At 36.2% G+C, this 12,707-nt stretch overlaps 1 protein-coding gene across 1 annotated transcript; it reads left to right on the top strand.

Annotated features, from left to right (window-relative positions):
* Positions 1-378: 378 nt before the first annotated feature.
* LOC116004524 (myosin-9-like) lies at positions 379-11,291 on the top strand. Its single transcript, XM_031244611.1, has 37 exons — positions 379-513; positions 1,132-1,275; positions 1,403-1,548; positions 1,629-1,785; positions 2,687-2,745; positions 2,866-3,025; positions 3,137-3,286; positions 3,369-3,505; positions 3,593-3,739; positions 3,837-3,938; positions 4,025-4,082; positions 4,179-4,280; positions 4,489-4,526; positions 4,665-4,791; positions 4,872-5,051; positions 5,183-5,314; positions 5,400-5,509; positions 5,638-5,698; positions 5,921-6,098; positions 6,189-6,394; positions 6,475-6,594; positions 6,891-6,989; positions 7,065-7,286; positions 7,394-7,533; positions 7,885-8,002; positions 8,086-8,124; positions 8,208-8,462; positions 8,560-8,715; positions 8,792-8,998; positions 9,104-9,247; positions 9,644-9,714; positions 9,803-9,902; positions 9,987-10,043; positions 10,226-10,282; positions 10,369-10,449; positions 10,671-10,753; positions 10,843-11,291. Exons 1-37 carry the CDS (start codon positions 379-381, stop codon positions 10,964-10,966), a joined length of 4,602 nt encoding a protein of 1,533 aa, XP_031100471.1. The 3' UTR covers positions 10,967-11,291.
* Positions 11,292-12,707: the final 1,416 nt, after the last annotated feature.

The following is a 12,707-nucleotide window of genomic DNA, read 5'->3' as shown; positions in this document are numbered from 1 at the left end:
GGTAATTCAGCTGAATACAAGCCTAGAACTTTGTTTTGTTTATTGCGCATAAGCCAACTGACCATGTGGGCCTAGGAGACAATGATAATTTGCCGGAATCAGGAGAAAGGGCTTGCTTATTGTTGTGTGTGTGTGCGCTTTTTCTTTTTTTTTTTTTAAAGTTTATGATTAAGTATACCCTTTTGAAATCATAAAGAGGGAATTTGGAAACGATATAAATTTAAGGAATTTCACATAACCAAAACGATATGGGAAGGTCTAGCTACTAACGAGCAAATCAATTTGTATATGAAAGTTTTGATAATTAAAGATGCATTCTATGTTCATATCAGAAAAAAAAAGAAGATATTTCCATATTCTGACTAAACCTCAAACTTAATGCAGGGCACCCCAGTAAATATTATAGTAGGTTCTCAGGTTTGGGTTGAGGACCCAACAGTCGCTTGGGTTGATGGACGTGTTACAAAGATCAATAAACAAGAAGTTACTATTGATGCAACTGATGGGAGACAGGTATTTTGAGTTTCTCCATTTAATTATGTACTCATGCACTTTGAGTATCCCAACCAGTCTTAAACATTCCAACTTGTCCTCCCCAAAAAAGATAAGCCATGACTAACCGGCCTAAACAAAACGCTGGAACGCTCTTCTCATTAAAAATTCACTTATACGTTGAAGGGGAGGCTTCAAATGCATGCAAAAAACTATCTGCATTTTTGTTGATTTTATATTGTTGAGTCTGAAGAATCTCAATTACAACATTCCTCTGTCAATTCATTTTGGTATATGTTATGATCTGGATTAGTATGGCCTTACATAGTTTAGTAGTGTAATGAAGTTTTTGCTTCCTAGCTCAGTCCAGAGAAATTTGAGAAACTGAATTTGGGAAAAAATACCATGTTCCCATATGGTTAGCCCATGTTGCAAATGAATCCTTAGGTCCAATTTATTATTTTGATGACATTGAGGTTGCCACACCAACGCGGGACTTGAGCTAGGGTGTGACAGTCTCATCATGCATATTATCTTGCATTTCACAAGGAGCATTGAACTTAACAGTTGAATTTCTCTAGCAGAATTGTTACTTGGCTAGCATCTGCTTGCTCATCTGTATGCTTCCAATTCATTTAGGTTGTTTCAAATTTATCAAAAATTTATCCCAAAGATGAGGATGCTCCTGCTGGAGGAGTTGATGACATGACCAAGCTCTCATATTTGCATGAACCTGGGGTCTTGCAGAACTTGAAATCAAGATATCAACTAAATGAAATATATGTAAGATGATGGTTATATTTAGATTGCTGTTTCATTTGAGTTCACAATGGTGAGAAGAAGCAGTGAATTAGCATAGCTATTGCTGACCCTGTCATATATATTAAATAATAATCTGATGTTTCGGCAGACATATACTGGAAGCATACTAATCGCAATTAATCCATTCCAAAAACTGCCTCATATATATGATATCCACATGATGGAACAATACAGAGGATCAGGTCTAGGAGAACTTAGTCCCCATGTCTTTGCAATTGCTGACGTTGCTTTCAGGTGATCCTCTATTCACATTATATTTATTATTATTCTTCTGCATAAAATGATGCAATGCTCACTTGCTTGAGATTATGCAGGGCAATGATGAATGAGGGAAAAAGCAACTCTATTTTGGTAAGTGGTGAGAGTGGAGCTGGTAAAACTGAAACAACCAAAATGCTTATGCGTTACCTTGCGTATTTGGGTGGTCGCAAAGGTACTGAAGGACGGACTGTAGAACAACAAGTTCTCGAGGTTAGCTTGCTATGAACTCTTTCTGGCCTTACATCTTCAAGAGTCATTGAGGTTATTTTAAAGACTTATTGTGTCTTCTGTGTTTGAAGAACACATGCCATTGTCTTGTTTCAAAGTAAAGGTAACCATGGTGTTAAGAGTCCCACATTGATCAAAATAAGAGAATATATGGTTTTATAAGGCCATGGGTTAGACTAGCTAATTGGTTGGATTCAATCTTTTAGTGTTGTTTGGCCCATGTGCATTATAGCCCAATCTAAGATTTTAACACATGGAATGATCCCCCTATGTTTATGCTGATTGAATCTCTTTTCCACATATGGAAGTAAGGCGGCCTTATTATATATTCTGTATATACTAAATATGGTAATTCTAACGTGATGGGTGCTGGTCAAGAAAAAGGCAATAGAGCTACAATCCAAACGTTGTTTTTAGGTAGGATTAAATGAAATAAATCAATGTGGAATTAGTTTTTTTTTTCCTATTTCATTTTGATTATGAACTTCATATGTACAAATTTTGGAAGTACATTTTGTGATTGTGATCTCATTAGATGAAGAAGTAACAAATATGCAGCTACACTAAAAGAGCTTATGACAGTGGAAATGTAACTTTTGAACCAAATTAGTGACAATAAGCTTAATTTTTGAGATGATGAACAAGAAGACGCCAGACAAAGGCCTTGATAAAGAGATGTGAGAGCTCAAAATTTGTAAATAGTTAGTGGGATACATACATGTACCTATTGTTATGATTTACTAATATCTTAAAATCATTTTCATATTTATTCAAAGCTCTGTTATCCTTGGGGAAGGAGTTTCAAGCTGTTAGCTCATGGTTCTTCTTATGATAAACTTTTCGTATTGCCCTCTTAAATTTACTTTCAATGATGTATATGCAGTCAAATCCGGTACTTGAAGCATTTGGAAATGCTAAGACTGTTAGAAATAACAATTCCAGGTCAGATACTGCTAGAGTCATGCATTTTTGGTGATTAACTAATTTAATTACATCAAGGGGAAAAGAAGATAGAGTCTAGCAGTCTATTTTTGTGCTTCTGATTCAGCTATATTTTTGCAGTCGGTTTGGAAAATTCGTTGAGATTCAATTTGACAAAAATGCAAAAATATCTGGAGCAGCTATTAGAACTTATCTCCTTGAGAGATCTCGTGTTTGCCAGGTTTCAGATCCTGAGCGGAACTATCACTGTTTCTACCTTCTTTGTGCAGCACCACAGGAGGTACTTTGCTTCCATCTGGATCTTCTATTCTGGACCTCTCGTTCTCTCATCATTTCATAATTGTATGAGTTGATAGACAATATGTTTTTTCACAGTTTCAAATCTTAACAGGAAATTGAAAGATACAAGTTAATGAATCCTAAATCTTTTCATTACTTGAATCAATCAAATTGCTATGAGCTAGTTGGTGTAAGTGATGCTCATGATTATCTTGCAACAAGAAGGGCTATGGATGTTGTTGGAATTAGTGAAACCGATCAAGTATTTTCTTATACCACTACATCTGTTATTTTTCCTTTTATCTTTATTCAGAATCAGCAAGTTACTCTCTTTCTCACCCCAGGAAGCAATTTTTAGAGTTGTGGCTGCCATTCTTCATCTCGGTAATATTGAATTTACGAAGGGAAAAGATGCTGATACATCTGTTCTTAAAGATGAGCAATCGAAATTCCATCTTCAGACAACATCAGAGCTTCTTATGTATGAACAAAGCCTTGACAGCTTTTTCCTTTATACTATTTTCCTTTTGTTTTTTGAGTGATTCATTTATCATAATTCTTTTATCAGGTGTGACCGGGTTGCGCTAGAAGACGCATTATTGAAGCGTGTGATGGTCACTCCTGAAGAAGTTATCAAGAGAAGTCTTGATCCTGAAAATGCAGCAGTTAGTAGGGATGGTTTAGCTAAGACTATATACTGTCGTTTATTTGACTGGTATTATTGCTAGTTTTTCACTCAAATTGCTTACAACTTTCTGTTACTAGTTATTATGATACTAAGGGTACATGCTTTACTGATTGATAATTGATAGGTTGGTGGACAAGATTAACAACTCAATTGGACAAGATCCAAACTCAAAGTCACTAATTGGTGTTCTTGACATTTATGGTTTTGAAAGTTTTAAAAGTAATAGGTAGGTTATGATTGTTACAATGTAAGTAAATCTGTATAACTAATTTCCTGTTTTATGGCTAACTTCGTAGTTATGCTGATCTACAGCTTTGAACAGTTTTGCATTAATTATACAAATGAGAAGCTGCAGCAACATTTTAATCAGGTATAGTAGCTGGAATTATATATATATATATATATATAAAGATATCACACTTCCCCTATTCTCACGTGGTACCTAAATTGCTGTGATTTATTTCAGCACGTGTTCAAGATGGAGCAAGAGGAATACACAAGAGAAGAGATCGATTGGAGCTATATTGAGTTTGTTGATAACCAAGATGTCTTAGATCTTATTGAAAAGGTTCCTTTATTTACTTTCGGTAGTGAAAATTTTGATAACCAATGCTTTCATATTTGTTGTATTTATTCCTCGTCTATTGCGAGCATGTGCTAGTCAATAAGAAGGAATTCCTTGTGTTGCGTGTGCTCTGTGCCCTTCTACTACACTTATTATATTCTATCTTTTGAAGTAAGATTTTCATGAAATCTGTTTGCACTTCCCTTTACAGAAACCCGGGGGCGTTGTTGCTCTTCTTGATGAAGCCTGGTATGTTATCAATTAACATATACTGTGATGTGCATTGATTGTTTTTTTTTTTTTTTTACAGTATATGATTTTGGATACATGCAGCCAAAATCTTCTATTGATTCTCTATCTTGATGGACTTAATTATCTTGTTTCCAGTATGTTCCCCAAGTCAACTCATGAAACTTTTTCACAAAAGTTGTATCAGACATTCAAGAGCCACAAGCGTTTTATCAAACCAAAACTGTCCCGTACTGACTTCACGATTTCTCATTATGCCGGAGAGGTATGCGCAATATGTACCTTCTATAAAGTAAGAATCAAAGTCAATCTGGTGCTTAAAAGGTTTTGATTGTTTGTTGCCAGGTTCTATACCAATCTGATCAATTTTTAGATAAGAACAAAGACTATGTTGTTCCTGAGCATCAAGATTTGTTGAGTAGCTCTAAATGCTCATTTGTAGCTGGCCTCTTCCCTCCTCTTCCCGAGGAGACAAACAAATCATCCAAATCTTCCAAGTTCTCATCTATTGGTTCTCGTTTTAAGGTAACGTAGTATTAACTGTGGATATGCCATGCCTATAAATGTTTTTTCATAAAGCATTTGCCATCAACCATATAAGTCATTCATTATATAAGTAGGTCGAAGGCCTAATAGCTCCAGTTTGATTGCTGCAGCTACAACTTCAACAACTGATGGAGACTCTGAATTCCACCGAACCTCATTACATCAGATGTGTGAAGCCGAATAATCAACTAAAACCTGCCATCTTTGAGAATGTCAACATCTTGCAACAACTGCGTTGCGGTGTGAGTACACATTGACATTTGCAGAGTGCATCTGAAAATTTTCTATCACTTTGAACTCATTGAAACATGTTGCTCCTCGTTTCAGGGTGTCCTAGAGGCTATTAGAATTAGTTGTGCTGGCTACCCTACTCGTAAGACATTTTTTGAATTTCTTAATCGGTTTGGTCTTCTTGCTCCAGAGGTATTGGAGGGAAGGTAATAACAGTTCTTATCTTAATATTCAGAAATTAATATTTTGCAGTGTGTTTACTGTAATTGTATGCCACATTGAGTATCGTTTGAAGGCTTATGTCAAATCTTTATTTTGATTTGCTCGTTGACAGTTATGAAGAAAAAGCTGCATGCAAAACGATTTTGGACAATGCTGGGCTTGCGGGTTCTCAGGTTATCTAAAATTTTCTTTGCTTTTAGGGAAATGAACTACAATATCAGATAACTCATTCTTTCGAAACATTATTAAACTAGTACTTGTTTGACACTACTCGCAGTCCCAACAGAAAAACATCCTATTGTTTATTGCTGTGATATAATCTTTCATTACAAATTTAAATATGGCCTCAGACTTGTGATTCTTGTCTCTTAAATTTAGAGCTTATAAATATGCAGATTGGTAAGACAAAAGTTTTTCTGAGAGCTGGTCAGATGGCTGAGCTAGATGCAAGGAGGGCACAAAAGCTAAGCAATGCAGCCAAGAAGATTCAAAGGAAAATTAGAACTCATATTGCTCGGAAATACTTTCTTGCTTTACAAAAGTCTGCAGTTACTCTGCAATCTTCATGTCGAGGTTTGAACTCTCTACTTCAGAAGCTGTTTCCTTTAAATTATCTTAGTCCTTGATAGCTTACATTTTTTTTTTCCTTCCAACATTTAATAGGCCGGATTGCTTGGAAATTGTTTGAACATATGCAAAGGGAATCTGCTTCTCTCAAAATACAGAAAAATTTGCGTGGACGCTTTGCCTGGAAGTCCTACAGGAATCTTCAAGATGCAGTCATATCTGTTCAGACAGGGATCAGGGCAATGGCTGCACGCAAAGCTTTCAGATTCAAAAATCAAAATAAGGCTGCGATTATCATACAAGTTAGTTATTGGTTTCTCTGTTGGTTCAAAGGTTGGATTTGAAATCCGTTCCTTCGTTAATTAGAAGCAATTTTTTGCAGGCCTGTTGGCACGGTTATAGAACCTATTCATACTACAAGAAACTCATAAGGGCAGCAATTGTAACACAATGCAGATGGAGGGGAAGGTTAGCAAGGAGAGAGCTTCGAAAACTAAAGATGGTAGAATTTGGATCACGATTGATACCTTTTTTGTTTTCCAACTTTTCAGCTTGCCCCAACTTTTTTATTCAAATGATTAGTAGGATGATCCATCTAATCTACTTTTTAAAGCTAAAGCAGAAGCATCAGATAACTCGTGTTTTGTTCTGTTACTACATGCATAGCAGAAAACATTTTTTTTGACAATGCGAAGCACTATGCCTCTACAGCATTTGGATACCTTTTTTTTTTTTAGGCTGATTAAAGAAAATCAACTCATTATGTGAGCTACCTAACGACTTCTCTTATATCTTTAGGCTGCAAGAGAAACAGGCGCACTTAAAGAAGCAAAGGACAAGCTTGAAAAACAGGTTGAAGAACTTACGTGGCGTGTGCAACTGGAGAAACGCCTAAGGGTAATATACATTCATCATACGGATGATTGATCTTGACTGTGTCTGCCCTTTGACAAACTTAACAACTACATGCAGACAGATTTGGAAGAGGCAAAGGCGGCAGAAATTGCAAAGCTGCAGAATACCATACAGTCTATGCACGGCAAAGTTGAGGAAACAACTTCACTCCTCAGCAAGGAAAAGGAGGCTGCTAAGAAAGCTATTGAAGAAGTCTCTTCAATTGTCAAAGAGACACCTGTTGCTGTTGAAGATACAGCAAAGATCGAGTCTTTAAGTACAGAAATGGACACTATAAAGGTTATAATCACTATAGTATGATCCCCCTTTCACACGCATAAAAATTAAACATGTTTGCCTTTCTAAACTCATATGCGATTCTCTGTTTGCTGGTACTTATTAAATAGGATGAATTGCAATCTGAAAAACGACGGGCGGATGAATTTGAAAGTAAATGTGAAGAAGCTTTAAAGTCAAATGAAGAAAAGCAACAGAAGTTGGAAGAAACTGAAAAAAAAGTTCAACAACTTCAGGAATCACTCAATAGGTATGTTAAGCTTCACATGAAAATTCAGGTTATTATCATTTGATTGCATGATTAGCTTTATCTCTGGAAATTAACACTTACTATCAATATATTTACTGTCAATATCTCTTTAAAACATGAGGCTTTGCCCTTGCGTTTTGGACAAGTACAACTTACTAACACCAAAACGAATTCATTGCAACAGTGACTTAGTCTGTCTTTTTTTTTTTTTTTTTACCAGTACACCTGACTGGGGTGGGGGTGACGGGATTCAAACCCCCGAGCAAATGTCTTTGTACTACGATATCAAACTAACTACATTCCTGGACATTTTAGGATACAGATAATGTGATTCTTGTCCTTTTCAAATAGGCTTGAAGAGAAGATGACAAACTTAGAGTCAGAAAATAAAGTCCTTCGCCAGCAGGCTCTAGCAATGGCACAAAATACTAAGATGCAGTCAGTACGCTCAAGATCATCAGTCATTCAGGTATTCTCTAACCAAATTTCTTATTTTTTGGTTATCGAACTCTATTAGTTATTTATCCCCCTTTTTTTTTTCACTGATGGCAGAGGACTGAAAGCACAAAAAGTACTGCTAGTAGTAACTTAGTAAGTTTAATATTTTCGTTATTTTCTCCTTGTAGATCACTGCCCATCATATTTTTATTGACTAATAGTGGAAATAATTACAGGATCTTCATAGTTCTTCACTGAATGCAAGAGAACATGTCGAGGTTGAGGGAAGACCGCAAAAATCCCTTAATGAGAAACAGCAGGAGTATCAGGACTTGCTCATCCGTTGTGTTGCACAGCATCTGGGCTTCTCTAAGGGCAGACCGGTTGCTGCTTGCATTATCTACAAATGTCTTAGGCAGTGGCGGTCATTTGAAGTTGAAAGGACCAGCATCTTTGACAGGATAATACAAACCATCGGCCAAGCTATTGAGGTAGGAGCTAAAAGAGTAAATATAAATATGATGCAAAGCTGAATCTGATTTAATACACTGGGATCTTTAAAACTTGAGTTACTTTTCTGAATTGAAGACTCAGGATAACAATGATATCTTAGCTTATTGGTTGTCCAATGCATCAACTTTGTTGCTTCTGCTTCAACGTACACTGAAAGCTAGTGGGGCTGCTGGGATAGCTCCACAGCATCGGCGATCAACATCAGCAACTCTCTTTGGGAGAATGACACAGGTAAAAGTATTCAAAATTTGGATGTGGTCTTCTGTCATTCAGCATACAGATTAATAGCTAACATTATATTTTCTAGAGTTTTCGTGGAGCTCCTCAAGGGGTCAATCTTTCTCTTATTGATGGTGATTCAGCTACTGGAGTGGATACCTTACGCCAAGTTGAAGCCAAATATCCTGCACTTCTGTTCAAGCAGCAGCTGACAGCTTATGTGGAAAAGATTTATGGAATGATCCGTGATAATTTGAAGAAAGAGATTTCTCCATTACTTGGATTATGCATTCAGGTTCTTGCATATTTTTGTTAAGGAATTGTAATAAAAACTAGTATGAATATCGGGCATTAGCTCCATCTGAACCTATTCATGGACATACTCCAATGATTGAACTAGGCCCCAAGGATATCCAGAGCAAGCTTGATTAAAGGAACTGCACGTGCCCTTGCAAATGCCGCGGCTCAAGAAATTCTTATTGCTCACTGGCAAGGAATTGTCAAAAGCCTTGCAAATTTTTTGGACATGTTGAAAGCCAATCACGTAAGAACTTTATCTAGCCTGTTGATGTTTCTTTTATGCTCTACTCTTTCTCTTCCTTGCCTTTTTAACTTGATCAAGAAATACTGCATGCCTCTCTTGTTTTATGTATATATAAGTTAATATCATCACTACTCTCTCTATACTTGCATGCTCAATTACAAGTCCGCAACAACCTTAATACTTGTTACCATTCGGAAGTTCATTGGCACCCTTGTTTGAACCAACAAGTTTTATATATCTCTCATAGGCACATGATCATCCCAAAGTTTATAAACTTTGGTTAAAAGGTTTGTGAGCTATTGCTGTAATAGTTGGGCGGGATTCCTTCTGAATTAAACTTATGGATGAGTTATTTTTATTACTCTATGCAATTTACATTTACTCACCATATTTCAGGTGCCTCCATTTCTAGTTCGTAAAGTTTTTACACAAGTTTTCTCCTTCATCAATGTCCAATTGTTCAACAGGTCCATTTCAGACTTTTGATAAGCATCTCTTTTGTCACCATCTATATCTATTGCTGATTAGTTATTCTATCATCTCTCGTGGTTGTAGTCTCTTGCTAAGAAGAGAATGCTGCTCATTTAGCAATGGTGAGTATGTCAAGGCCGGGCTTGCTGAACTTGAGCATTGGTGCTATAAAGCAACCGATGAGGTAACTCTTTTCTAGTCATGTGTTGAGATCACTTTGTTTAATCGCTTACCGGTTTTCTCTCAAATAAGAAAATATGTTTGACAGTATGCAGGGTCTGCATGGGAAGAGCTCAAACATATAAGACAGGCCATTGGATTTCTGGTGAAGCACTTTCTTTTTACCCCTACATAACAAAATTTCCAATCTCCTTTATCCTCACATAATAGAGTAATTTAAGATTGAAATGGAAACATACCATTGCTTCAGAAATATTGGACTTACCCCAGCTCATATGTTGTAAATCACACGCCTGTGAGATGTGATCCTTTTTGTTACTATGTTAGGTCATACATCAGAAACCGAAGAAGACACTGGATGAGATAAGCCACGATTTATGCCCTGTAAGTATATTTTGCCTGTACATCATCCTCCAAACAACGTGCTCAAGTCCGAGATTTATCTTGTTCTTACATTTCATCACTTGTAGGTGCTTAGCATACAACAGCTGTACAGAATCAGCACAATGTACTGGGACGACAAATATGGCACTCACAGTCTTTCCCCTGAAGTAAGACCTTATTTGCCTCTTTTTTATCTTCCTGAATTTGTAACTTCAAAACTCTACATATCGACCCCTGCTGCTTATATCAAATATATAATTGCCCAAAGGTATATTATGATTTGTTTGCTTCACTAAATGGCGAGACTGTTATAGTACAGACTGAGCTTCAAGAAACATGTCTATCATTTTGGGAATATCATAGTGACCGGTTTGTTTTGTTTTGACAGGTTATATCCAATATGAGGGTGCTAATGACAGAAGATTCAAACAATGCTGTCAGCAGTTCTTTTCTGCTAGATGATGATTCGAGGTTGGATTTGAGACATAGCCATTTCCTTTTATGCAAAATCTCGTCCTTAGATGACTACTGATGCCTTGTTGGGTGTGTTTAATTTGCAGCATACCATTCTCAGTGGATGATCTATCCAAGCCAGTGGATCAGATGGACATTTCAGACATTGAACCGCCACCTCTCATTCGCGAAAACTCAGGCTTTAGTTTCTTATTACCTCGTGCAGACTAACAGCTTCCAACCATGGCTTGGTCTTTAGCAAGCCTGCAGAAAGGAGCAGACACCAATTACTAATAAAATGTTTCAAACTACGTGCCCCGCCACAAGGATTATATATCAGATGCTGGGTGATAGAGTTAGGAGGCCAGGCCAGCATTATTCGTCTATCGTCCTGGATTTCAGTGCATGTACTCTAGGAGATTTTGTTTCCCCCTTCCTATATATGTTTCTTAGTTTAATTTCCTCTTTTTAGTTGTTTTCTGGCATTCTGCAGATAGATAGTTTCTGCAGAGAAAGACAGAAAGAAGATGAAAAAGAAAGAGATAAAGACATTTTGTTACTCTAGGAAACTTTTTTTTCCCTTTAAATTTTTCTTATTAGTTTCCTCTTTTTAGTTGTTTTCTGGCACACTGCAACTTCTGCAGTGAAAGACAGAAAGAAGAAGATGAAAAAGAAACAGATGAATACTATACAGTTATACAGTTTTTGGTTAGACTTATACCACAATGCAATTGGTTTCTCTTGGAAATTTTGTTTCAATTCCTTCAAATCTTTCTTATTTCCTCTTTTTATTGTAAAGAACTTTATTTTTTTTAGTGACGAGGAAACCCGCAACCACTATTTGGGTAATCTCCACTTATGTATAATAATTCGTAAACTTTATAGGATCATGTGTGACGAGCTTGACCAAGCGAGTGTTTGCGAGAATCAGACTTATAATTTTCATGTTTCATTTACTTGGCCACCCTTTTTGCGGCTAGTTGTAAAGAACTCTTGACATGTCCATCCCAAGTGTTTTGGCTCAAAATGCCCGATCCAAGCCTCAAGATTTGGACTGAGCTGACATTCAATGACAAACTCATACCTCTCTCCTTAGGTCTAGTCAAGACTCTTATCGGGTCGGATCCCGTCGGGAATTGTTCCCCGCGTCCTCAGAAATACATACTGAGTACCTATTCGGCTGGTTGTCCAAGATATATTTTCCACTTGCCTGGGCAAACATGATTCGTTAGATCATTGATTAAGGAGAATAATATTTCCCTGTAACTCATGACCATATTGAACAAACACCATTACAGCATTGATTTCAAACCCCATTTGAACCATAGGGATTAAATTACTCATTCCTTTAGACTTGACTGCATTGACTGCTGACTTATTGGCAAGATATATAGCCCAAGGAGAGTCTTCATGGTCAAGATATCCAATCGTCCTTTCTATTATTTTTAATATATATATATATATATATTTGAACAAAATATATGAGTAAAACAATTAAGCTAGTAAGAAGAAGAAAATTAATTAATAAATAAATATTATACAATTATTTCTTTATTGTAAGATCTTGCAAGTTGCAACTTAACGAGCGATCGATGAAATTGAATGGAGAACAAAATATATAAAAATATAATATTTTTTCCAATTCTTCAATTTAAAAACGTATCAAGTAATTAATACTTTTGAGTAGGTGTGAAAATTCAATAATAAAGGAGTTGTCATATTAGAATATGAATTTAGGGCCGGGAGTGATACGGTTCTCATATCATATAATATAGGATATTTTGATCATTAAATATTTAATTGAATATCATCAATTCATCCTAATTTGTTATACTCAAAGAAAAGAACAAATATTAGCACATTCCTTTTCACTAAACCATAAAAGACAACATATGCAGACAACAAATTAAAGTGTTAGATTAAGCGACCCGCAATAAGTAACTAAATGGGTGGAACATAATTCTTGTACTTA

Source organism: Ipomoea triloba, chromosome 14 (assembly GCF_003576645.1).
Source record: "Ipomoea triloba cultivar NCNSP0323 chromosome 14, ASM357664v1".
NCBI lineage: Eukaryota > Viridiplantae > Streptophyta > Magnoliopsida > Solanales > Convolvulaceae > Ipomoea > Ipomoea triloba.
Note: the sequence above shows the minus strand (reverse complement) of the source record. Positions and strands in the feature narration are given on the sequence as shown.

Excerpts from the sequence above, each read along its gene's own strand:
- LOC116004524 (XM_031244611.1), top strand. The coding sequence starts at position 379 with ATGCAGGGCACCCCAGTAAATATTATAGTAGGTTCTCAGGTTTGGGTT. Across the intron at positions 1,549-1,628 it reads ATTGCTGACGTTGCTTTCAG|GGCAATGATGAATGAGGGAA; the intron begins GTGATCCTCTAT and ends GAGATTATGCAG. Across the intron at positions 4,792-4,871 it reads TTTCTCATTATGCCGGAGAG|GTTCTATACCAATCTGATCA; the intron begins GTATGCGCAATA and ends GTTTGTTGCCAG.